The sequence below is a fragment of the Mastomys coucha genome, unplaced genomic scaffold (genome assembly GCF_008632895.1).
Source record: "Mastomys coucha isolate ucsf_1 unplaced genomic scaffold, UCSF_Mcou_1 pScaffold23, whole genome shotgun sequence".
Taxonomy (NCBI): Eukaryota; Metazoa; Chordata; class Mammalia; order Rodentia; family Muridae; genus Mastomys; species Mastomys coucha.
In genome coordinates, this window is record NW_022196906.1 from 22,690,724 (window position 1) to 22,717,380 (window position 26,657).

The 26,657-nt window shown below is 40.1% G+C and overlaps 1 protein-coding gene across 4 annotated transcripts in view; it reads left to right on the forward strand.

The window, feature by feature from the left end:
* Opcml (opioid binding protein/cell adhesion molecule like) overlaps positions 1 to 26,657 on the forward strand; it is a 514,267-nt gene that overhangs the window by 261,965 nt on the left and 225,645 nt on the right. For all 4 annotated transcript variants that reach the window (XM_031344917.1, XM_031344916.1, XM_031344913.1 and 1 more), the window contains exon 2: positions 6,265 to 6,497. In XM_031344917.1, the coding sequence (XP_031200777.1) occupies positions 6,265 to 6,497 (233 nt within the window). The remainder of the gene's footprint in view (positions 1 to 6,264; positions 6,498 to 26,657) is intronic.

Below are 26,657 nucleotides of genomic sequence, written 5' to 3' on the forward strand. Positions count from 1 at the left end.
TAAGTCACCTCTGTATTTTCCTTATTAGCCTGAGAGAATGGAAGGACTTCCCTGTAGCACTGTGATAATAGAAACAAGTACCAACTTGAATATTTAAATCTAATTGTTACCATGCTACTTCCAGACTATGGATGCGTTACATTTCCCCAATTATAATATAAATGAAAAATTAGATTGAAAAATACACAAAAAAATACCCCCTGGGACCCTGTGTGTATGTCTGCATTTGGGTATAGAGTGTACAAACCTCACTGAGGGACATGTATCTCCATAGACATTCTATTTGCCCTGTGAATGTTCTTTCGATGCCACATTGAGAAACATTGCAGGCATTTTAAAATCACAAACAGGTGTTAATCACCTGTTGGATGCCAGATGGCCTTTAGGAAGTGATGTCACATGGAACAAACAACACCAATGTTGTCCTCATCCATGTTCTATTTACAGTCCAGCAGGAGAAGCTTTAAATCAGCGGTTCTCAACCTGTAGATCATGACCCCACATGGGGTCACATATCAGGTTTCCTGATTATCAGGTATTTACATTACGATTCATAACAGAAGCCAAATTAGCTATGAAATATCAAAATACTTTTATGGTTGGGGTTTACCACAACACGAGGAACTATATTAAAGGATTGCCATAGTAAGGTGGTTGAGAACCAGTGCTTTAAATGCTAAAGTTCAACTGTGTAAATTTGACAAATAATTCGAAGATCTTCAGCATTAACATAGCCTTACAAGAGAATTTAGATTTAGACCAACAGTTCTAAATCAGAACCCGAGCAGTATCGTCTAGCTCTCTACTCACAGCAACATTATCAAGTATGATTCCAGCAATAGCAGTAGAAATGTGAAGGCATTTTCTAGTGAAGCCTCTTTTCTCCCCAAATTCCAGTCATCAATGATTCCAACATTTACAAAGCTATTACTACAGGAGGAATGCCCTGTGAGTCTGGCTTAAAAGACTTGTTCTCCATGGCCACAGATATCTCAGATAGCCTGCTGATTTCTGTGCGTATGTGCAACTCTTGTTTTTAATGTGGACATGCTTTCCAGATAAGAATCTTGCTGCTCTCAGACTAGCGTGGTTAAGGTCTCCACCTGACCCAGGCTCCAGCTGAACACTTTTCTTCCCACTCTGCCCCAGATCTGCCCAGCCCCCACAGCCCTCACCTTTCTTCCCCATGGTTTCCTTTACCCCATGCTTCAGTCTCTAAAACTGATCTGTCTGTATCTCTGTGTTTTCTTTGTCTTGCACTAAGATACACTTCATGAGGCAGGGAATTTGCCTTTTCACTGTACTCTCAGCTGAAGAAAGCTGTCTTTTATATAGTACATGCTCTTTAAGTACCAGTTGAATGATGGCATTTTTACGTTTGCATTCTCAGAGGCAAAATATAAAATAAAAGATGAGAGTAAGAAGATAAAAATGTTAAAGTTTGCAGATTTTGCATTTCAGGAAATGGAGTCTTTTGACAAAAAATTCTAGCCTGTGTTATAAATGATACTTTCAAGATAAAAGATATGGTGCCTGTAGCCCCAACAGACTAGTGTTGCCTACCTGTCCCTGTAAGCATCTAAGTCCATGTGTGATGCTAAAAGGCACAAGAAGGATTTCACCAGTACCATGGAAAAGGACCAGATAAGAAGGTCCAGTGATCTGAATGTATCTTCAGGTACAGGCCAGGGACTTAAGCTTAAACAGGAGAGTTGACAGAGGATTAAGAATCATGCATCATTGAGGAGGTCTCTGTGAGTGCTCCTTGTCTCAGTCTGCTTCTGCAAGGACTTCTGAAGAAATCCTTACTGATTGATGGGTCAGCCTGGTTCTCAGGACATGATTGCCACTTCTCTAATGTTCAGCCTGGAAATTGGAATTGCTCTTATCCAAAAAGTAGGCTGTCCTGGGAGCCTTTGCTGTTCCTGGAACCTTAGGTAACTATAGTTTTTAGGACAATGACCTGAGATCAAGAGCATTTGGAAATCTGGCCCAGGAAGTTGTAACAAGCTGGCAATATCCAGCTTCTGTTTTCTGTTTCTTCAGGCTAGAAGGGGAAAGAAACTGGGTAGGTACCAATGGTTCCTCCACAGACACAACTTGAGCAATGAGCATGTTTCTCTGCAGACATAAGCAGGTGATCAAAAGTAGAAGAGACAGATCTAAAGTAAAGACAGAGGTGACCGGCTTTCCACTTAACATTTAGTCATCTTGTGGTCCAAGTGAAGAGTTGGTACTTTTAGCAAAAGCACTCTGTATGCTCAGAACAGTGCCTGGTCTAGTTCTTTAAGGAAACAAGTGGTTCTTCAGAGAGAGTGCCCAGAGCAGGAGTGGGGGAGCTTGCTAAAGGCAAAGTCTTAGGTCTTGCCAGCTATCTTGCTGGAAGTTAAAGGAAAGAGGTCTTACTGACCTAAATTTTCCCGTTTACCAACTTTGGAAACCCCTGTTTTCAGCTGTAAGTTTGGAGCCTCACCTCTCAAAACAAGAAACAAAAACAAAGAATACTAACAAAATACAATTCTTGAGACCCCTCTCTTCATACTGAGCAGAGTTGAAGAGTGGCATTTGCCTCCAGCTCCCTGAGGTCTCTTCCAGGCACTTCTTTGGCTCACTCTGATTCTTATTTCTACCTACTCTCCTCATACTACAGGTGGCTAAGGAAATATAAAATATGGCACTAAATGGCTTTCCTTTCCTTTTAGATTATTTTATCACTTATGAAAATGTAAGTGCTATAGATTTGCAAAACTGTGTTTAGATACAGCCAGCCAAATGTTTCCAGCCTCAGTGCTGAGATTCTCAAAGCTTCAAATCAGGAAGCCCATCACTGGCCGCCCAGGTCTTTGTCGATTTGACTGGCCTCTCATGTTTTGAAAATAGTCATGGAATATCACTGTGCCTCAACTGCCTTATCTGTGAACTGTGGCTAATGCAGATGGTTTCTCAAAAGTCCTTATGTGGAATGGTTATCTTAATATATGAGAAGTTCTCATAAGTACTCCTGGAGGAACAGTCAGCCAGCTCTACTTTTAAGGGCCATTTACAAATGAGCTATAATGAGTTCCGTTCCACCAAGGATTTCTAGGTAGGGTTGGCTTGGATTGTAAATATTTTACATGTCTAGGAGTTGTCAAGACACCAAAAAGTTATTAACCTTCCTCACCTTGACTGGTGGCTCTCTCTTATTTAACATCAAACATGGCCCCCTCTGTGCTACCTGTTAAAGAGGATCCAGCTCATGGCCTCAAATAGCAGAGAAGGTGCATAGGTTTGGAAGATCACTTAAGCATACTGTTACAATCCTCCCTAAGTTCTCTGCCTTACTATTCAGGGGGACCAAGTAGAGGAGAGTCCTATGGTGCTAGGGGGACGCCAGAAGCCAAGAGCCAAGAGCCATCATGCAGAAGGCTGCTATCCTTTGCCAAGCCTACCAGTCCACTGAGTTTCTTTGTTGTTGTAGTGTGTAAGAACTCCTTCTCAAGTTTTCTACATATACTCTTTTCTCTTTGTGTTTCATATCCACTGATGAGACCCAGCAAGTAAAGCAAGCCATGACTATTCACTGGGATCTATGTATCCAAGAGTCACCTGACTCTTTTAAGGATAATTAGGTTGTATCCTTCCCTGAAAACATGGGTTTTGATTGATAAATATCAAATTACACTTCTCTGCTACAGTGCTGGTAATTTACTGGTCCCATATGAAGACAATAATAGTTTTTGAGGAAATGGATTTTAAGCTGTCTAATTCCCTACATCTATTCTGTTTGAGAGAGTACCAAGAATGGACTATTTCTCTTCTGACTATGCCTCTGTCACAATCATCCAGGAGACAGTATTTTCTCTACTATCTCCATCACATGGCACTTACCAACAGCACCTTACCCTTGAGGAAGGGTCCCACAATAAGCAGAAAAGACCCATTCTCCCAACAGGAACAAATTCATAGCAACACCATGAGTCCCTTGCCCTTGAGCCAGAGCTTAAAGAGATGGTTTTCATAGAAGGCAGTATGATTTAGCATATGGAAAGAGTATTTTTGAGTACAGTGAGTTAAACCAGATGTTTCTACTGAAAGGACAATATGTCATTACTAATCACTGGATGAGCCCTGGTATGATGTTATCAGTACACTTTGTCCAGGTAGTAGGAAGATGACTAAAAGCATTGAATTAGAAACCCTACTATAAGTCAGGTATTTTCCAATTCATTGCTTTAAAAGAAATTGAAAGAGGAACTAATTGAACTGTCAGTTGTGAGATTATCAAAATAATTTTGAGACTATATTACTGTGCAGTTTTTTTGCTCTATCTTGGAAGGCATTCCAAGAATTTGGTGGCATTGTAATAGGAGATTTTTATTGCCATTTTTGTGCTTCTGTTAACAAGGTTGCTTTAAAAGCAAAAGTAGAAAAGAATTTATCCTAAATGTTATCTCATTATAGAAGTAAATGATTTCTTAATTTGTGGTATGAAAAAGCAGGCTTACCCATGAGATTAAGCTCTGTATTTACAATTCAAGTTAACTTTTTGTGGTTAATTATTACTTAGAAAGTGAAGCATATCTATATTGTTTTGTCAATTTTATACTTGTGGTGGTAACTCATTTTAAAAGCAAATATTATTACTTAGAGTTTTATAGCCAAAGGACATAAATGGAATTTGAAATTCAATCTCTCTATATTTTTGTTACAGATAAATATGATAGGTTATCAATAAAATGTTTTCAAGCATAAAATGCATCCTGCTGAGGGCATATAAAGGAAGGATAATCTCAAGTTCAAAAAGGAACAATATACACTTGTGACTTTTAGAGAAGAGCTTGTTCATTAATTTTGAAGATAGATTATAATGATTACCAGTCACTGAAGTGTTTAAATTCCACTAACACAGAGGGTCTCTCTCTCTCTCTTTTCCTCTCTCTCCCTCCCTCCCTCTTTCCCTCTCTCTTTCCCCATCTAATACATTCTAGGCATGTTTCATTTTCAAATGAATGAATGGTTTTCTATAGACAAACATAAATTTTTTGAAGCCTGGGTTTAATTAAATCAGTTTGTGGGTACACTGAAGTTTATAAAAGGGCACCAAATAAAGGTGAGAATCTTTCTGTTCCTTGTTACTTGCATTTATTGTGGCTCCTGAACTTCGCAGAGGTTGCTCTCTTTGCCAGTCTGGGCTCTTAGGAGCTCATCTATCTCTTCAATCTTCTTGGATCACCTCTGTACCCAACCCAGTGCTAGTCAGACTGTCCGGGAAGTCTTGTTTCTCTTGCCTGAAAGTTAAAAGACTTGCCTGGCTCTTGCCAGTGCCTGGAAAGCAGCTCTGCCACCATGTCTACTGTGAGTGTGCTGCAATGGGTTGTGGGTATACACAGCTTTGGCCCCACAGGGCACATTCCTTCTCACATTGCATTCTGGGTCGTTCTGTAGCTCCTGGGGCATAGCTGCCCATGTTCTTCCCCAGCTGCAGGCACATCTGCCTCTTTCCCTTGGAGGGTTGGTAAACTGCAGGACATAAGCAGTGACAACCAATCCCAGCCTCTCATGTTGAGGAGCTCTCTGTGATTATGGGCTGCAGTCATGGGGTAAGGGGAAGAGGAAGAGGGATGCTGTTGAGAATCTTGACTGCCCTGAAATCTTCAGAGGTAGGTGGGAGCTCTTGAGGAAGTCCTGGTTCTTTGAAGTGAATATGATCCATCATTTGCAGGCTTTTTGAGGCTTAGGGGCACAAGGAGATTATCAGCACCTGGTAGGTCTGAGGTGAATAAGTTCAAGTCTTGATTAACTCTAAGTTAAGTATTTGCTCATGGATTATCTGTGACCTATTTGAAATACTGATCTACTTTCTGTTCCCTGTGCCTCTGGGCCTCTGCTACTGCAATGTGGTAAATGTGCTCAAAAAAATATAAACTAATTTTCATATAAGCCTGAGGGTAAAGTAAGAGGAAAAGCAATGTGCAGGCAAGATATTCACACAATATGCTCCTAAATCAAGGAGAAATGATTTTGTATCAAGGCTTCTTCTGGATGATTCAAGCTTCTCCTGCCTTGTGTTCAGGAAGTTGCATTAATAATTGATTGCCTGTTTTTAAAGTATTATTGCTGTTTCATTTTCTCCTTGCCATATAAAAACACATGTATAATATCTCTCTCCCTCTCTTCCTCCTCTCTCTTCTTCCTTCCCTCTCTTCTCTCTTCCCTCTCCCCTCCTTTCTCCTCTTCTCTATTCCTCCTTACCTTTCCATTCTCTGCTCACATCCCTCACAGATGTACCATAGATGATCGGGTCACCAGGGTAGCCTGGCTAAACCGCAGCACCATCCTCTATGCTGGGAACGACAAGTGGTCCATAGACCCTCGAGTGATCATCTTGGTCAACACGCCTACTCAATACAGTATCATGATCCAGAATGTGGATGTATATGATGAAGGTCCATACACCTGCTCTGTGCAGACAGACAATCACCCCAAAACCTCCCGGGTCCATCTCATAGTGCAAGGTAAGTTATAGCTGGACCTGTGACTGATGCTCTTTTTGGAAAGGGACTGGAAATGCAATCCTGTTCTTTGTGCTTATGTATAAAAACACAAAAGCTTACTTCCCTCTATTAAATCCACAGGTTGAGAATTTCACATCTTCTTCTAGAAGTTTTTTTTCAATTTTTTTTTTCTGTAGCGCTTTGTTCTCACCAGGAAGCTTTTGTTCATATATGGCTGAACTTTCTTAAGAAACTTAGAATTTGAAGTTGGTGGAAGATAGATAGATAGACATAGATAAATGAAGTATTAATCACAGAGCCTTTATTTCTCTAAGCCTTGTTTCATTAAAAAAGGGCTAATATTAATATGAAACTGGCTATGTGTGTTCTTGAAATGACACTGAGTCCCAGCCAGTTAGGTCCTCTCTGGCATTCATGCTGAGTATACTTCCTATACTTGCCTAATGACACATCCTTTCTGCAGCAGTCCCAGAGTAGAGTCAAGAGAGAGCTTATCAGAATGCTATCTCCAGGTAAGAAAGAAACTCATATGGTTAAAAGGAGCAGAGAGAGTACTTCAGCATCATTGTCTCTATTCTTCTAAAAATCTGCCTCAGTTTAGCCCAATGCCAGATAACAATATGTTGAGTTAAAAAGGTCTGCAGCTGTTATCTGAAGACTGTGTTGAGGCAAGGCAAGCAATCAAAATAAACTTATTTTGAACTATTATGGTAAGAGTCAACTTTCAAACAGAATTTCATTGCCTAATGATACATCTTTTCTGGAACATATGGGAAGCTTATGTTGACCGCTCTCAAAGTATTCGAGAGCTTATGTCTACTCAGCTCTGAGAAAGGGGCTCTGATTTAGTCATTATCAATGTCAGTTTACCCGATTCCATCTTCCCTGAACTCAACAGATTTTTTTTATGCATTTAGATTATGAAATGTATACACCATCCTTCTAGAGCCAGGATGATTTTTGAAAAATAAGATATATACCTCATAACTTATTTCAGTTGGTTTCATAGACCACAGTAGATGAGAGTTAGCATCTCTTCAGATTCAATAGCTTCCGTTTCACATGCCTACTCTTTCTGTTGGACAGCACAGCCATTACCAGTTTAGTATACATACATGTCTGTAGACACAATTTTCAATGGATATATTGGGCCAGAGATATGTCTTTTGTAACTTATCTTCCTTAAGAGCTATTATGAAAGACACACAGCACTAAAGTCTGGCTTCTATCCAATCTATTGGTTCTTATCTCTACCCCACATGATTTTAGAGATTCAAAGATATCTGTCATGGAATGGGCATCTATAGGTACTGCTGTTTTCAACATAAGTGTTCCAGCCAGAGGGTAAGGAATTGGGTCAGGATCACTGCTTGGAGATTCAAGACTGCTTATTATCTGGAACTAAAGGCACAGCCATTTCTCTTCTTAAAGGAAAATGAAGGCACTGGGTGAAATTAGTGTTCAAAGATAGGTTGTAATGTCCTAACATCTGTTTGCCACGTGGGCTTAATTCTCCCACAAGAACTATGATCCTCAGCCTTGAAGGTGGCACCTCCATGGACTTCAAAGCATAGTTGTCTTTACATCCAGATGATGTGTGGTGCTTAAATGGAAAAAAAAAGTCAGGAACAGACTCAGACAGAGCAAAGCTATTGGCATCAACAATATGAGACAAACACATAAGCATGTGATGGCTAAAACAGGCTACACAGGGTTCATATGGAGTAGATTCAGGATGATGTCTCTACAGTGCACTTTGAGTAATTCCTGGTGTGTGGTGTGGAAACTTACAGTGTCACCTGGGATATTGTAATCTCTCAGGGAAATTCTGAGAGTTGGGGCACATGGGCAGTAATTTCTCTTGTCTTAGAATTCAGCTCCTCCCATTCTTCACACCCAAGATCCAACCTTCTGTAGCTCTGGCCTCATAGGAGCTTTTGGAATACAAAGACAAGCCAGTAGGTGGTTGGAGGAAGAAAAGTGTTCTGCTACCAGAACATTCCACACATAGGACTTTTTATTAATCAAGAGGCCAGAAACATGAGCTTGGCAAGGGCACTCCTCCTGGTCCTGGTGAGCACTGCAGAATCTCCAGGGGGCAGATGCAGCCACCCGGTTGCTCTTCCTACTCAGTGAGAAAGAAGCCAAGGTCTGCTCTTTTCCCAGCAGCTATCGGCTTTTGTCCAGTCTATAGATTAATTTTTCAGACTTGGTGTTAGTTCAGGTTAGATAAAGATAATGAAAGTTTCCTAATCCTCTTAAAGAAGATTTATCTGACTGAGTATAAAGCTTTTGGAATACAATAAGGCATGTATAAAACTGAGGTCTAATCTTGCCCTTAATTTCAAACTGCTGATGGGTATTGATTTTGCAATAAGAAAAACTGAAAAATTTCCGAGCTGCAACTTGTCTGGTTTTTTTTTTTAGGGTTTTATTTATCTCCTATTTGACAATATTAATATCTCATTACTGCTATAAATTGGGTGCCATTAGCGGAAGGGAGAACCTCCCATGTAGCTTCTAACTTTGTTTTGTTCTTCTGCTATGTTCACACACAAGACCTGCTCTGCCATGGTTCTTGCCACTTTGTAGACTATTGTAAAGGGCCCTCCTTGCCCCATGTGTTTACCTGTTTATGAGCCCCCTTCATTAAAATTCACCATTGTTCCCTCAGGTGCTTCTTGGTCACTGAGGAGTTCATTTTATATCACCACATAAGCCTGTGTAATAATGTCATTTAGACCATATAAGTAAGGGAAAGAAACCTAGAGCTGCGGCAAATTTTGGATGTGGGTCAGTTTAGTCATGGGAGCAATTCACTTGGCAATCCTGTCAGGGATGAGCTGCAGTGATGACAGGGTTGGGGGTCTAGGCATAGGGGTGGGACATAGAACATAGAGAGACAAGGAGAAGCTCCAAGTTTTCCTTTAGAAATAGAGAGGCGCCTAAAAGATATTGTCTTAGGGCAATAGAGAGAACTGATCATTAATGCTTTGAATGAGAAAGAGATAAATGAGAGTACGTATATTTATGAATTTCAGAAAATGATCGTGGCCTTGATAGTAACTGCAGAGGTAAAATGCTGTGACTGAAAGAACAGCACCATATAGATGTGACAACATGAAGGAGTAGCTATAGCTTAATACCAGTGTTTGAGAGTCTGTCATGTCAGGGTTTACTAGCTTGAGAGAGGTGGAGATGCTAAGGCTAACCACTCCTAGAGAACAAGAATCATGACTTATTTATCTGGAGCCCCAGCCATTAGCCTTCTGGGGCATTACAGACATTCAGGGATGTTTATCTGTGAGGTGATCCAGCAACTGTACACCTGGAACCTCTCCAAGAGGACAGGGGTACAGAGGTGAGCCAGCCATTGTTCAATGGGTTCGGGTGGATAGTCATAGAGAAAGTTCTTAATAGGGGAGAAGTCTATAACATGCCATGCTAAGAGATCTACCATAACACTGATGCCTCAGATTCCACACATTTATTTAGTACTGTTCAAAGATGTTCACGATCCCGATTGCATTTGACCCTTGCAACAAACTCTGGGAAGCTGTAGAATATGGACTGTTATATCAATTTGAAAATTAACTGACTGTACTATATGTAGCTCAGGATGGTGGGAACCTTCCATGGTCCATAAGAGACAAGTAGTAGAGACTGGTCTTGAACCACAACCACATTGATACAGGGAAATTTGGGGTCATCTCTTGGGTTTATAAGTCTCATTTAAAAAGAAATCAGGCATGGACTCAAATGGAAGCTAATGAAAATTATCATTAAAATTTAAAGGAGATAAACCCCTAGAGCAGGAGGGCTTCACACCTCAGCAGCCATCCTGAGGAGAGAATAGAAAAGCCATGCTATTGAAACTGACATGGAGGTCAGACACATGGTAGACTAGCAACTAAATGGAGGGTTTCAAGGCTTTAGGGAAACAACAAAGGATCCTAAAATATTGGATCACATTGTTAAGAAAAGAATGTCTAGAAAAGAGATAGAAAAAAAAGAAAAGAAAAGAAAAGTCAATCTACTCATGAAGTCACATGGCTGTGGGCTGTAAGTTACTGTACTAGAAGTGGGATTCTAAGGAAGAAAAATATAGTACCTTATTAAAGGGCTAATTATTCTTCTTATCCTTTTAGTAAGGCAGACAGGTAAGCCTGCCCTTGGGAGTGGCCCTTGGGCAAGTGATTGACACAGCCCAACTGGAATGTTGGGAGTCTACCCAGAGATTCTTTTCAATGGTTCTGAGGTTTTCCCTCCATGGGCCTTTGCTGTTATAGTAATAGTATGACTGCAAGATCAGCATCTCAGCTTATTCCAGTGCCTCTCTCCTGCCAATCATGCTTGCTTACTTCTCTGCTCTAGGGTCATAAAAAAATGTCTCTGATTTTTTTCTTGTGTATTATTTTGTTTTGCTACCCTCTGGCTGCCAATATTGAATTGTACCATTAGGAATTAAGGACAAAGCCCCAAAAAGAAAATGAGCTGTGAGGGAGGGACTCCAAAGCTCCCATAAATGGTACAAAGAAGCTGGGAGAGAGGCAGAAAGAAGATAATTAATTTTCTAGTCGCTCATCCCTCCAGGGGTACACATTTTAAATGTTACCATTTTATCCTATGTAAGTACTGAAAACCCCTTCTCCTTTGGGAATCCAAGATCTAATTGCCATCCTAATCTTCATTAACTCTACATGTTCTGAAACCTTACCAGATCTATGAGAACTGGTGGTCTGGGGTGTTGCTATTTGTTAGAAATGGATGCAGACGGGAAATTGTGTCTATCTTTGCTTGAGGAATGTTGGTATTCTCAGTCTATTCTCTGGGCTGGCTTAAAAATCTGTGTCCTGTAAGGTAGTTCTCTTTATGGACTGAATGTTTTTTGTAAACCCTAGATTTATTCAGAGGCTTAGGAATGATTAGTCTTAGTATGAAATAGACTCAATATGCTATGCAACATCCTATGCAAACATGAGAATATGAGTTCGGATCCCAGCAGTGACATAAAAATGCATGTATATAATTCTAGCACTAGAGAGGAGAAGGAGGATCCCTGGAGCTTAATGGCCAGTCCTTGCTGAGTCAGCATACTCCAGATTCAGTGAGATTTTCTGTTTCAAAAGATAAAGTATAGAAAATTGAGGAAGATATTGAGGCCTCCATACACATTCATATATAAATATATGTGCATGCACATGCCCCCAATCCCCCACCCCCTACACATACACACAGACACACATACATGAAGCAGAGATAGAGAAATATGAAATATTAAATATAAAATTCATAGATAGAGGACTTCACAAAAGGCTTCTGTAATTTCTATATATAAAATGGCTTTGGGTGCTTTAACATGGATTCTGTTCTTGAGAGACTAACTGTTACCTGAAAGGAAATTTAGTTTTCTGTTCACCCCACTCCTATTGGGCCCCTGCTAGCTCTGGCATTGGCTACATTATGCACTAACCATGTCTCAATTGATCTTTGCATCTACTTGACAAACTATGAATCATCTTCATATCTTACAAATAAAGAAACCAAGGCTTAGATTGAAACTGCGCTAGATGATAGAGCTAGTAAGTGTTTTAAATTCCCTTCACTGCATTTATTCATTTGGGTTAAGCTTTTGGCACTGGAGAGAAAGCTATCAAAATACAAATAGTCAACAAGGCACTTTGCATGCATTATCTCTTTTGATTATTCTTTACAAAATCCCTGGAAGACAGAGCAGAAAGTCACCACTCTATAAAGCAAGAAATTGAGATTCAGGGAGTCAGGAGTGATTTGAATGAATTAGGCTGGCTGGGAAGTGGCCAAGCACCTCTTAATGAAGGTATTTTTTGCTATGTATCCCCCAGAATCCTGTCCCCCTGCCACACTGCTAATGCGGAGTTAAGTGAACAGGCAGGAAAATGCTGCCCTTTATGAAGAAAACAAGTTCTAAAGGTGCTAAAAAGAAAGGCAGATGCTGAAGAGAAATTTCTGGGTTGGGAGCTACAGGCACCTGGGAGGAGGGTTTACAGCAGGGAAATGCAGACAGAGCCACGTGGTGCACAAGATTTTTCAGAGACTAAACCACTTCCAACTCTTCTTTGTACCAAACCTTTTCCCTGCGATTTCCCCTCTCCTCCCAAATATTACAAAACCATTTGAATTAACGTGTATAATTATGAGCTTAAAGAAAAGCAAGCAGTCAACCTGAAATACATTTAATTTATTCAGCCTCTATTTTAAATTATAATCACACTTGTTCTTCACAAGAAGCAAGGTGGAAAAGTGGAAAAGAACAAGCCTGGGCATGAGAAAACATACTCCCCGGCCTAAGTTTGGCTCCTGAGTCTTTAGGACATTGCCTTCCAGGTTTCTTAGCCTGGGATGAACAGCATGGAGTAAAACTGATTTTCTCTGTGCAGCATGCGCACTTTAATCCTCTCTGTAGGGGCTGGGGAGATGGCTTAGTGGGTAAAAGCGCCTGCTGCCAGACATGATGACCCTACATGTTGAAGAGAGAGAATTGATTTCTCACAAATTGTCCTTCGTGGTCTACACTAATGCACCATGGCCTACCCCATACACAAGTATACACAGATACACAAATACTAAGAAACAAACAAAAGTAGTTAATAAAATCTGTGCACACTTGTACATGTATCTCTCTCTTCCTTACTTTCACACTTCCCCTTTTTCCTCCCCCTTCTTCTCTCCATGTGCTCATATATCCCATTTTGACACAAAGTTCTGAGCCAGGAACTATAAGCAGCATCTATGTATCTGTATCCATGAATCATACAAGATAAAGGATCACACAAAATGATGTAAGACCTTCTCTGGGCTTCATTTCCCTGGTTTTGATATGGAGGTGAGGATGGGCTGGGCTCAACTGATCCTTTCTGATAATTCTATCTTAGGATTCTTTAGTAAAATTTCTCAAAGGAAGGGTTTTTTTTGTCCTACCTGGAATTGCCTGTCTCTCCTAATTTTACCCACTAATGGGGCAATCAGAAAGTTTGCTCACAAACTGTTACTAGTTTATGGTTTATTTAGACTCAGAATTTAGAGATCCCTTGATAGCAACATTAGTGGGGACTCTGAGTACTGACCACCTTTTCCATTGGAAAGGTTTTAAAAAAAATCTCTTTCCTGGTTCTTCTCAGAAAAAAAATCACATAAAATTGTTTTATTTGTATGTATATATGTATGTAGGTAGGTAGATGTATATGTATGAATGCCTTTGTATCATCTATCTATCTATCTATCACCTATCTATCATCTATTATCTATTTATCCATCCTCTATCATCTATTTATCTATCATCATCTATCAATTATCTATTTATCATCTATCATATATTGTCTATTATCTATATATCACCTCTATTATCTTTTCTCACATTTACTGTGCATATATGAGTGTGTGTATGTATGTGTGTGTCTGTGTGTGTGTGTGTGTATGTGTAGGCACACATGTGCTATGGTACACATATGATATCAAAGGACTACCTTCAGGATTCAATCCTATGCTTTTACAATTTGGTTCCTGTGGATGAAACTCAGTCATCAGTCTTCCTTGCATGTGTGCTAAACCACTAAGTCTCCCATTGGAGGAGATACAGACACAACATGTGAAGCAGAGACCGAAGGAAAGACCATCCAGAGACTGCTCCACCTGGGGATCCATCCCATATATAATCACCAAACCCAGACACTATTGTGGATGCCAACAAGTGCTTGCTTACAGGAGCCTGATATAGCTGTCTCCTGAGAGGCTCTGCCAATGCCTGACAAATACAGAGGAGGATGCTCTCAGCCAACCATTTGACTGAGCACAATGTCCCCAGTGAAGGAGCTAGAGAAAGAACCGAAGGAGCTGAACGAGTTTGCAGCCCCATAGGAGGAACAACAGTATGAACCAACCAATACCCCTAGAGCTCCCAGGAACTAAACCATCAATCAAAGAGTACACATGGAGGGACCCATGGTTCTAGCTGCATATGTAGCTGAGGATGGCCTTGTTGGACATCAATTGGAGGAGAGGCTCTTGGTCCTGAGAAGGCTCAATGCCCCAGTGTAGGGGAATGCCAGGACAGGGAAGCAGGAGTGGGTGGGTTGGTGAGCAGGGGGAGGGGAGATAGGATAAGGGGTTTTCAGAGGGGAAAACAGGAAAGGGAATAACATTTGAAATGTAAATAAAGAAAATATCTAATAAAAAAGGAATAAAGAAAAAAACAAAATAAAACAAAAATAATAAAAAACAAAACACTAAGTCATCTCACTGGCCCTGTATAGTCTTTATTAAAGAATTGGGAGTCTCGGGGGGGGGGGAAGAATTAGAGTGACTTCAATGACAACTGAAGCCACAGAAGGAATCAGTGATGGTGTCATTTGTTGTCAAGAGACTGTCTGCATATGAAAAAGGAAAGTATCTTGGGAATCTCCCTTCACAGGAATAGTAATTCTTTTTCTTGGCTATGGCAAAATACTCAACAGAATCAAATTAAGAGGGGTTTCTTTTGGTTTATGGCCCAATAAAGTTGAGTGCATCATGGCAGAGAAGGCATGTGGATACAGTGATGGGTTGACTAGTCACATTGCCTCTGCAGTCAAGGAAAGAAAGAGAGGAATGCCGAGCACTCCGGACTTCCCTGTCCCTTCCCACTTTTATCCAGTTCTTGGCACGCAGCCACATTGAGGCCTAGTCTTCCCTCCTCAGTTCAATATATCTGTCAGCATACTCATAGACACACCTGAGGAAGGTGCCTTAGATGGTTTTACAATCCAGTCAAGTCAACAGTAAGAATTCAAATAAAAAAAAATAAAGTGAAGAATTAGATTGGTGGAAAAAAAGACCAGAAAGACAAACAGATAGATACTTAGACCCTATGTACACATGCTGCTTCCATGCCTGATCTTAGCAGTCTCTTGGGACCTGAAATTTCAGAATGAAGTTCACATTTGTACTCTGGGCAGCCTTCCTTCTCTGATATTAGATGGTGCTAGTTAGCTGCTATCTGAATTTGATACCTCTAGAGCCAGAACTGAATGGATGTTCACCTTGTTCCTACTCTCCCAACTTAAGATGTCTTTCATAATATGATATATACTTTGTAATGACACAGTCCAAAAGCACATGGATAGCAAAGATAGTTTCTTTCTTAACCAGAACATTTCTCACATTATTGTGAGAAAAAACATGAAGCTTTGTTCCGCTTCTTTAGAACTAAGACCTTAACATCTTTGCATTTACACACATGCACATTCAAAACTCTCACACTGTGTTGACAAGGTTTGAGTCTATTTCTCCTGTGATTTCTAAAACTCCATGCCCCCCTCTAGTGCACATGGAGGTCAGCTTCCAGGTAGAAGCAAAGTGGTAACCACTTGATCCTTTTGCAGCACTTGTCCTTGGTTCAATGTAGGAATACAAAGAGTTGATATATTCCAAGGTAAATGAGACTCAAACAGAATTTGACACAGGGTGAATTCCTTGCCAGCACCAAAGGTGGTTGATGTGTCTGCCAAAAGGACATCCCCCTATCTTCCATTGCAGTCCAGGCTTGGGAAGCATGTTGGCTTATTCTGGATCAAAGCACAATTCTGACAGGATCCAGGAAGGTGCTGCCAGTCTTGGCATCTGGTCTGGAGATATGTACAGAAGCAGAAGCCAGGAAAAGAAGAGGCAGGGCCTGGGTCTGTCATCTGCCTTGTTTGCAGTAGAATTAAATAAACTGAGACTCATATAAAGCCCACTTGTAGAATGATTGCTGGTGTGGAGATTGAGGGGAAAATGAAATGTCTATTTCGTTCTCCTCAATTTGCATGATGGTCTCAGTTTATGCCCTCAGAAGCCAGTCAGCCAACAACTCCAATAAAAATGAAGGTCTTTTCTCACACATCCTGGTACTGTGAGCAGAAGAGCAACTGTACTTATTTGAAGGGTGAATTAGTAATGCCATCAAGTGTTTTACTCTCTTTCAGTTTATCATATCCCATTACCCTAACATCGTAACATTCAAACCTTGCCCTCCATGTGTATTACTCATAGTTTGTGATCAGAGGAAATTTAATGCAGAGTATTAACATACTCTACAAGAGAGCAAGTGGCTCCATACTTGGATTCTCTTACTTGAATTCCTCAACATGGCTTTGAGGATCTAGTTAACTTGTGTCAAGTTCAAGAACAATAATAATAACTACTCATTGTGCTTGATCCTATTTTGGATTTTCAAAAAAAAATACCTAAAACCATTGGCTACTGCTCTAGAAGTTCCCTTCTATTTGTGGAGAAATTGAAGAAAAACAAAAGTAAAGAAATATTATTATAAAGTAACTATTATAAGAGCCTATCTTAATAATAATAACCTTGACCCATGTGCATTGAGTGGTATAGCACTCCTTTGATCCAATTCTATCTTCCAGTTAACCTCAAAAAAATCATAATTTAATACTTTCTTTAATTTTTGAATGGCAAAAGAGGATTAGAAAGGCCATGGAAGTTGTCTTGGGCCACTACCTCCTACGTCCAAGGCTGAGATTTTAGTTTAGTCCAAGCTATATTGATAGTTCATCCCCCACACATTTGAAAGACATTCCTCTGCTTTGAGGTCTTCTCACAGCATGTTTGCCTTTTCTGCCTTGTTGTGGCCACAGAATGTACTCTCCTTGAAATTTCTCCATCTTTGCAACTCCTCAGCCAAGCTTCCTACAGACAAGATCTGTCTTTCTTAAGATTTCCTTGCCCCTTTCATTTTTCCCATCTCAGTGCTTATAACTTCCCTCTGAAAGGCTCATACTGGCTCCATATCTCCATTCCCTGTTTATAGCATCTTCTGTAACTCCACTCTTTCATTCCATTAGCCTGCATATCTTTACCTGTTCCACACTGAACTCGAATCCTCACTCCAAAGCCTCTTTCCTCTAGATTCACAACCCTATTTGAAGACAATGATATCTTCATGCAAATGTTTGGCTTAAGCTTTAATTCTTCCCAATCCTATCTTTTCTTTCTCTTCTTTTCCGTCCTTTCAAGAAGGACTTTAATGAAGAATCTCATTCTCGCTCTCTACTGGCTTATTTCATCATGACACCTGATGTCTGATGTCTTTCTCATTTTATGTTATTTGACGATGATGCACGTGCTCAGATTTTTAAAATATATTTTGTTGTCTTTAATTGACATATAGTAACTAGGCATTTTTATGGTGCACACTGTGACATTTCAGTGTGATGTAAACAGTGTGTGGTGATCAGCACAGGGTAATTGGACGATCCATCACCTCAGACATTTATCATTTCTTTGTCCTGGAAAGAAACAGTGTTCTCCCTACTAGTTATCTTGAAATGTATGAATTGCTAATGATTTCCTTTTAATAATGAAATTATCAAAAGCTTTTAGATCACCATTGTACATGCTGAGGACCCAGGGGCCATTATGCTGTTTCCATATGAGTTTCTTTTTTTCTACTTTGGCTTCCTACATACCATGGTATTCATATTTGTCCCTATAGCCCATCTTCTCTAGCAACCAACACTCTGTCCATTCCTTTGAGTCTTGTTCTGTTTCTCTCGGATATTCAAATTCTAGAGAAAGCTACACTTCTCACTAGACCCCTGTTCTGAAGAAAATGCCTACATTTGTGTTCTTAAACACAAGAGATGTCAGCCACACATGGCCAATAAGAAGCCCAAATACAGCTAGTACAACTGAGGCTCTCACTTCTAAGACATACTTGTTTTAATTGAATTGATTTGAGATAGCCAAGTAGGACAAGTGCCTCTCACACTACACAGCACTATTATAGAGCTCCTAATTCCCAAAGCCATAGGCTGCCTTTGAAACTCCAGTTGCTAAAAACTTGCCTGCACTGACTTATGATACCTGTGTCTTTTTAATAGTTTCAGTTATTGATTGATCTAACTTTCTTTCCCTTCTTCCTTATAATTTCTTTGAAAACAAGAGCAAGAAGTAACTTCTTGATTTTCGCAAATGGCACTGCTTAGAATTTCCAGTCTAAGTTAGCATGACCACATAAGCATCTCTCTCTCTCTTCTTCTCTCTCTCTCTCCCTCTTTCTCTTTCTCTCTTTCTCTCTTACATTTACATTTGATTTTAACCATCCATAACAATAATACCAAAATATCCAAACTATATTCTAATTATCACTTTATGCAAGAGTGAGGAAAAAATATCAGTTGTTATTGAGAGAGAACAAGTGTGTCAAAGGATAACATTGCTGGAAAACACATAGGAGATAAGTGAAAGCCACATTGGGAAGAACAGTATGCCTGGATTTATTCTATTTGCTTCCTAGGATAGACTGTATGTACTACATTGAAGGCATCAACAATGTATCTGCTGGATAAATGAATTCTTAGTGAAACCTCTGAAAATAGCCCATAATTTAGAGCTTCTGGGCAAACTTTGTCACTCAGTGATTTTCCTTTAGTGGCATTGGAAATCACCCTCAAACAAGCTGCCCCCCAGCGGCTACCCTGGCAGGCAGACCTAGAAATCTACAAACCCAGCCTGCTACAATGAATTTAATGGGTGGATTATGCGCTCTGATTGGCCAGCTAGCAGACATTAATGGCCAGTTAGCAACTGTGTTCAGGTCAATTAATTTATATTTGTATTTTGCAAACTAAAAGTTGCCCTGTTAGATTATTGATTCTTTGTCCCTGTGTTCAATTTGTTTTTAATTGCACCATTGCTGGGCCAAACCCTCCCTCCTGGCAAGCTAGCAATAAATCTGCCACCATTTCTACAATCAACAATAAACGTGTCTCTTCATGTCATTATTAATATGTCTCTTGGATTGGTTCATTACCATGGTTAACAGTTTATAAGAGGCAAGTGGCACATTGCCAGGAAGAGTCCTTTTCCCAGGGGCTATTTTGTCATGTTGGGATTGATGCTCTCAGGCCTGCATGTGTCTGAGAACAGGGGTCTGGGATTTAATTTAATAAAGCTGAGTTTGAGCTCCCTAATCCTCTTTTTATCATAAACAGCTTTAGAAGATATTTTTGAAATAGAAATTTACTCACTGTCTCACTCAATTCTTCTTTTCTCTTTTCAATACTTTCGCTCTCTTTTTCCTGTTAATTTATCCTTAATTTCTGTTTAGATAGAACTCACACTGTCAAAAATAATATGACAGCAACTTGGGCAATGGACCATCCATGGGTGTTGAGTTTTCACTATGGGATATTTGTTAGTTGAAGGCAGAAGGGAGTTCCCTGGGTGGTGTATGTGTGGCTGTTGACAAAACTATAGAAATACTGCACTCAGAATGCCACCTAAATTGAGGTCAATAAGAGAAAAGAATACTATCTATAGAAGATTACAGTAGAAGAGGTACTCATTAATATTAGAATTGTTATTGACTCTTTTAAATATTAGAGTTTTATGACAATGGACAGATGCTAAGTAAATTTATAATTTAGTATAAAAGGTATTCCCTGTCCCAAGAATGTCAATGGATAAAGCCAAATAAACTAACAATTTTGTCCAAAGCTCTCTGAGCTAAGATCTGATCACAGATGTGAACTTATGCCTTCTCCAAAACACATACCCCAGATGACAGAATGTTAACAATCTACTAATCTAAGATATAGATAAATGACTTGATTTTTGTTTGCAACATGAACATGTTTCCTGGCACATAGCTCCCCAAATCAAACCTAGCTTAGTGAACTAGCAGTGGCTGGGTGAACTTGATGTTTACAATGCTTACTATTGATTACCCAGTTGACAAGATTTAGACTCCCAGAGGAGGCAAGCCTCTGAGATAATTACTACTGAGTAATTATCTAGATTAGGTTAGTCTCTAGCCTTGTGATAGAGTACTTGGTTTGGTTTAATTGATACATGAATATCCAAACTCAAAGTTGGTCCCAACATTTCCTGAGCATGGGTCGTAGACTGTATAAAGAAGAGAAAGCTCACTGTTCACTGGTGTTCATTTCTCTCTGCTTAACTGTAGATACAAGCTGGTGGGGTGCTTCAAGCTCTTAGTGCTATGACTCCCACATCATAATAGGTTATAGCCTCAAACTTAGAACTAAAGCAAGCCCTTTCTCTTTTGCATTGCCTTTGTTGGGGTATTCTATCACAGCAACATGGATAGTAATAAGACAATGCAAGGTTGTCTGTTCTGAGAATATTCTAAGGAGCCTAGGACTGTGGACAAAGAGGGGGCAGAAATTGTCGTGGGAGGCATAGAAAACAAGACACCAAAGGCAAAAGATGGAAGGGTAACTTGAAGATATCTTAGAAGACAGTTTTGAATGGAGGGCACAGCTGAAGGTGAAGGAAACTGGGGGAAAGGGGAAATGCCTGGGAGAAAGTAAGAGATGGGGTTCTAGCCAATGGCAGGCTGTTCTGACTTATGCACAGGATTCGGGCAAGAACGCTTTCCCCACATCCAGAGATGAAGCTGACTACTTAGTACCAAATGAAAAATAATTATTGAATTTCTATCAAAGGCTTTGCTTTCCTCAGGAAAGTTTGTCATGTGATAGCATCATTGGGGCACACTAAGAAAAAAGAAACCTCGAGCATTCTTGATGGGTTCATTCTTATATTCTAAAATGCACTCTTTGGTATGAATTTCTACCACTGTTATCACACTCAAAATAACAGTGACATTAGTACAAAAAGAAAAAGAAACTTCACTTCAGTTTTTAAAAGAAAAAAAAAACAGTAAAAATCTGGCTACTACATATAACATCTCTGAGTGCCCACTTTCAACACCCCATGGGTACAAGTATTAAGTGACAAGCCCTGAGCCCTGGCCACGCAGATCCAAAGTACCAACAGCTGTTACAGAATCAGAGAAGGCAAAATAGCTACTCAAGGACTAAAGCTCCCTGGTCCTTAGCTCAGCAACGGCAGGGTGGAAAGTAAGGGGACAGGAAAATCAAAGTTCTTTTTTAAAAAAAAATTATCACACATCGAGGTAAAATGTCCCCACAGCAGGAAAGAAAGTGGAAAACATACCAAATCAATCACCTTAAAAATAAGGCTTAAAACCTTCCAGTGCATAAGATGTAGGGGGAGGGAATAATGGGCCCAACAGCTGGAAAATGTTTTATTAAACTACATGCTGGCTGCCACAGCACACACAAGAAAATGCAATTAAGGTCGAGCCATTAAAAAGATGCCCAAGGATAGCTCTGAGAAAGACCAGGGGGCAATCAGTAGGTGCCCAGACAGCTTTCAAAGGAAACCCACTTTGAAAAAGTACCAAGCAGAAGGTAGATGCACCTCAGTCTTTGCAGATTTTTACTGAGTGCTTGTAGCCTCCTTGCTCTCAGAGGAGGTAAAGATGGCTGCGGAGGGCAGAAGAAGAGTCCAAGGAGAGAAAGTGAATTTGAACATGAACAGTTGCTGACTGTGGTCAGAAATCTGGTTCTGTCTTCATTTCAGCTGCAGTGTTTTTGAGGACTTCTTTTGCCCATTAGGAACATACATATTCAGATAATGGTGATATGTCAAATCCAAACTCACTTGAGCATTACTCTAGATGGCTTTCTGAGTAAGGTAGACCAGATACCTCTGAGACTATGGCCTACCTTAGCCTTTCCTCCATATGCCATCTGATCCCTGCCAGCTGACATGAGCTCAGGGTAGTGTACAAGCCAACTGTCCCATGAGAGGGGCCAGATTGTGCTGGATCCATGCCTTGGGGAGCAGCTGGCTTTGTCACTATGATCCATAAGAGCTGGAGGGCACAGTAGGAAGACACTGCTCTTCTCTGAGTCTCTTCCAGGGACACAAGTTCTCAGCTGCTCACCAGAATCACAGGGTGATGGTGACATGGTTACATACTAGAGATTGACCTTAACTGTATCCCTAGAGATCCAGACTTAAGGGTTAGTGCCCAGCTTAGTGCTCCCAAGATCTTATAAACCAGAGGACCTGGGCCCTAATATGAGGCTCATTGGCCCTATTCAGTACAGAAGAATAGTGACACTCACCTTCTTGTTTCCATTTTATCTTTCACTTCCTGCCAAAAGTGTGCAATTTTCTTCTCACATGTGCCCCTACCTTTCTGTGCTACATCACCACAGACTCACAAGCAACACAGTGGCCCAGTCAGTGACAGGAGGACCCAAATAAAGGCAAAATGACTGTTTTCTCTTATGCCTTGGTCACTTCAGGTATTTGATATAATGATAGAAAACTGCCTAGCAGTCCACTACCATCTCCTCATTCTTCATGGAGTCTGCATTACTCATTCCTGCCAGCCCAGTTGCTTGCCTTCTTCTGCCCTGGAGGAAACTTCCTGGTACTTACAGAGCTCTAACATGTCAACAGCAAGACATGGAGATGGCACTTGCTTTTGGGCTTTCCTGACTTCAACAACTGCTAAGGATAGCCACATACATGATGTTCTGGTCACTCTATACATGTTTGGTTTCCCTATCATATCCCAGGTACCATAAAAAAACAGGGAGAAGTTGATACCTCTCTGTGGATAGAAGGATTTGCCTCTATGCAGGACATAGGACTAACACTGATTACCTGCTCAGTAATACTTACTACGTACACCTGGTGTGTTATGAATATTCACTCAGTATTTAATGATAAATGATGAAAATATTTGATTGAAGTGAACTGAAACAAATTGGGTTAAGCATATTTGAACAAGCAAAAATAATCCATAAATGTTATATTGTATAGATGATACTGTATATAGTGTATGGCTGTTGGGGCTGAATTTTTAATTGATTCATAATGATTGTTCTTATTTATGGAGTACAATGCTTATTTTAATACATGTGCATATTGTATAATGATCAAATCAAAGTAATTCCCATGTCTGTCACCTCATGCAGTTACCATCTGTTGGAAACCGTCCTTTCTGGTGATTTTGAAATATACAATACATTATTGTTAATTATAGCTGCTGTATCACTGCAGAATACCAGAACTTATTGTTCCTATGTAATTGTGATGTTGAACCCTTTGACTAGCCTCTCCCCAGAGTCCTTTCCACTGGCAGATGTTTCGATAACCATTATGCTACTACGTACTCCTATAAGGTCAACTCTCGGGTTTCATATATGGGGGGATGCACTATCTGTCTTTCTGTATCTCACTTGTTTCACACACATGACTCCTGATTCCAGAGGAGTAGAGACATTCTTCTGTTGATTACGGGCTTGTAGTGTTTTCTTCTACCTGACTATGACCCCACTGGGACTTGAAGTAACACCCTACTACTTAGTTCCTTTGTTTAGAGACCTCCTGCTTGTAGTACACCTGTAACACTGGGATACTGTGGTCTATCTTTCCATGGTCCTCAGAGGTCTATAGGATAAGAGATCAACTCTGGCAGGAGTCCATGTCTTCTAAGGCACAGAAGAAACATCAGCTGCAAAGTGACCACTGTGGCTATACAAAGCCTGGTTTTATAGACTCTAGTGATGTTAGGAAGGGGAAACAATTTCTGGGTGTAATACAATTTGGAACATGCTTCTGCTTTTCTCAGAAGCTATTGCCTCACAGTGATTTTCTGTCTGTGGTGAGTGAATGTTCCCTAGGCTATATAGCTCCTGTGGAGAAAAGCGATCACGAGTTACCCCAGCAGGTTTTGTATCTCAGTCCAGACTTGCTCAGTCATGTGTGATGGCACCTACCTCTCCTTGTTGTGACTACTACAAAGTTACCCAACTCCAGTCTCTACCCCAGTGTCTTAATCCTGCTCCCTCTAAATGGACAGTGCTCTGCTCTGAAGCAGGAAAGGCCTCTTTGAAAGGCCCATGGGCCAGTCCAACTCTGCCAGGGCATTTGCATATATTTACATAGAGTTGGCTTGCAAGCAAAGTGATTATGCACAGTTCTGCTCTCCATAGTAGAGAGAATGCTTGGATTCAGGAGCAACTTTTAAGTTCTCAGAACACAGCTAGGTAATGATTGCTTTTTTCCAAGAAGAATGCAGGACTGTGATTTATAGTGAGCAACCAGGGGCCCAGGTGTCAGAGGGATGGCTCCAAGAGCAGGAGTCATCCAGCTGGGCTCTTGCCTTGCTGGCTGCTGCTTTTTCTGAGTGTCACCTTGCACTTAGTTAGGTGAAAAGTTGGGATGCTGCCTCTTGATTTTGATCTCATGCCCTCTGGCAAGCTGCTGGAGAGTTCTCCTCAGTGAGCAATCTCTAGCACCTCTGCTTCTCTCAATATATTCCATACATCTCTCACTGAAATGAAGCTTTAGACTGCAAGCCTACCTCCTCTTTCCTTGTCAGTAGAAAACCTCATATGTCCCAGAATTGTTGTTGTTGTTGTTGTTGTTCATTAGCAATACAGTTATCATATATGGCACCTTATTCCCAGCATATATATATATATATATGTATATATATATATATATATGTGTGTGTGTGTGTGTGTGTGTGTGTATGTGTGTGTGTGTGTGTGCATATATATATACATATATATATATATATGTATAATGTAAATGTCTTCTTAAACTTCTCAAAGACAATAACTACTGGTTAAAAGAATATTTTGTAGCGAGTCTAAGTAGCTAGAAGATGACCCTAATATACATCACTTGTGCTTAGATGTGATTAACTTTCCAGTGTCTCTCTCATGATGAATAAAGATGTAAAAGTAGATTGTCGCTAAAATTCACTTATGCTCTGAGGTTCAGAGGTTCAGACTTTCATTGCTGGTCAAAGAACAGTTATACTACCTTATATAATTTTACACACACACACACACACACACAAATGTGTGTGTGTGTGTGTGTGTGTGTGTGAGAGAGAGAGAGAGAGAGAGAGATGTATATATTGCAATGTATACTTGTGCATTTGTGTATAATATAAAGATTTACTTCACACCTACCCATTATTTCTTGTTTTCATTTACCTCACTGTTTATGAACAGCTAATATGTGCAAGCATAAGCTGCATCTGTTGCTCATCATACCCGTTCGGTCCTGTGCTATGTATTGATGATCGGTCACTGAAAAGAACCGCCATCTGCCTTCATAGGAATGTTCTATCACCTTCCAACACTGTAGGATACATACTGGGAGGACAAATAGCTTGGCTCTGTCCACCCCAACAAGACACAGTGGATGACAGCTCACAGTGACATTTGCTCAACAGAATTAAATGAACCACTCCTCCTAATTCTAATTTTTGCCCTTATAATTATATTTTTAATAAAGATGGGCCATCATCAACCAATGAGAAAGTAGTCATAATTCTGGAGCTTTTAGGTTGCTTTCATTAATATATATATATACATATATATATGTATATATACATATATATATATATATACATATGAACTGGGGCTGGAGAGATGGCTCAGTAGCTAAAAGTGCTTGCTGCTTGGATGCCTGTACAAAGGACTGCGCTATTCCTAGTTTTCATATGATGTCTTACAGCTGTATATATCCCTGTCCCAAGGTATCTGACATCCTCTTCTGGTTCTGTAGACACCAGGCATAAATACAACACACTTACATAAATGTAAGCTTACATAAATAGTAATATATAAAAAATATAAATAAATCTTAAAAAAAAGAAAACCTTGGCTTTTGGTAATGGTGTATCAGGACAGAATTGGCTTCTCTTTACTCTAGAGTATTCTGGGTTACTCTGTACCTCCTGGTTACCCAGGCATGACTTCATTAAACCCACTATATTTTGTTTCATGATGGCTAAGGCCAATCTTGACTAGAATTGGAAACAAGTAAAATGTCAGTGACTGTACACACCTGTGAGAGATTTTCTTGATCAGATTGTTTAAACCAGGAAGACCAACCCTACACATGGGCCACAATTTGTGGTGGCAGTTCACATATGAGGACATAGAAGAAAGAAATTTTTGTTCTTGGCCAGCTTGATTTCACTCTCACTAGCATCCTCACCCTGTAGTTTTCACATCCCTTTGCTAATGCTAGAAATAGCTTCTTCAGGATTCCAGTATAGACTGAAGACCAGCAGCTCTTTACAGATCCTCTAGTGCCTTGAATCTAGACCTCAGTGCCAGACTGGAACTGGTGACACAGACAGTCTCATGGACTAAATATCAGACTTTTAGCCTCTCCAGTGTAAGACACTCACTGTTGAACAGCATATAGTATAAGGCAATCTAATAAAATCCATACATAAACAATATATATATATATATATATATATAT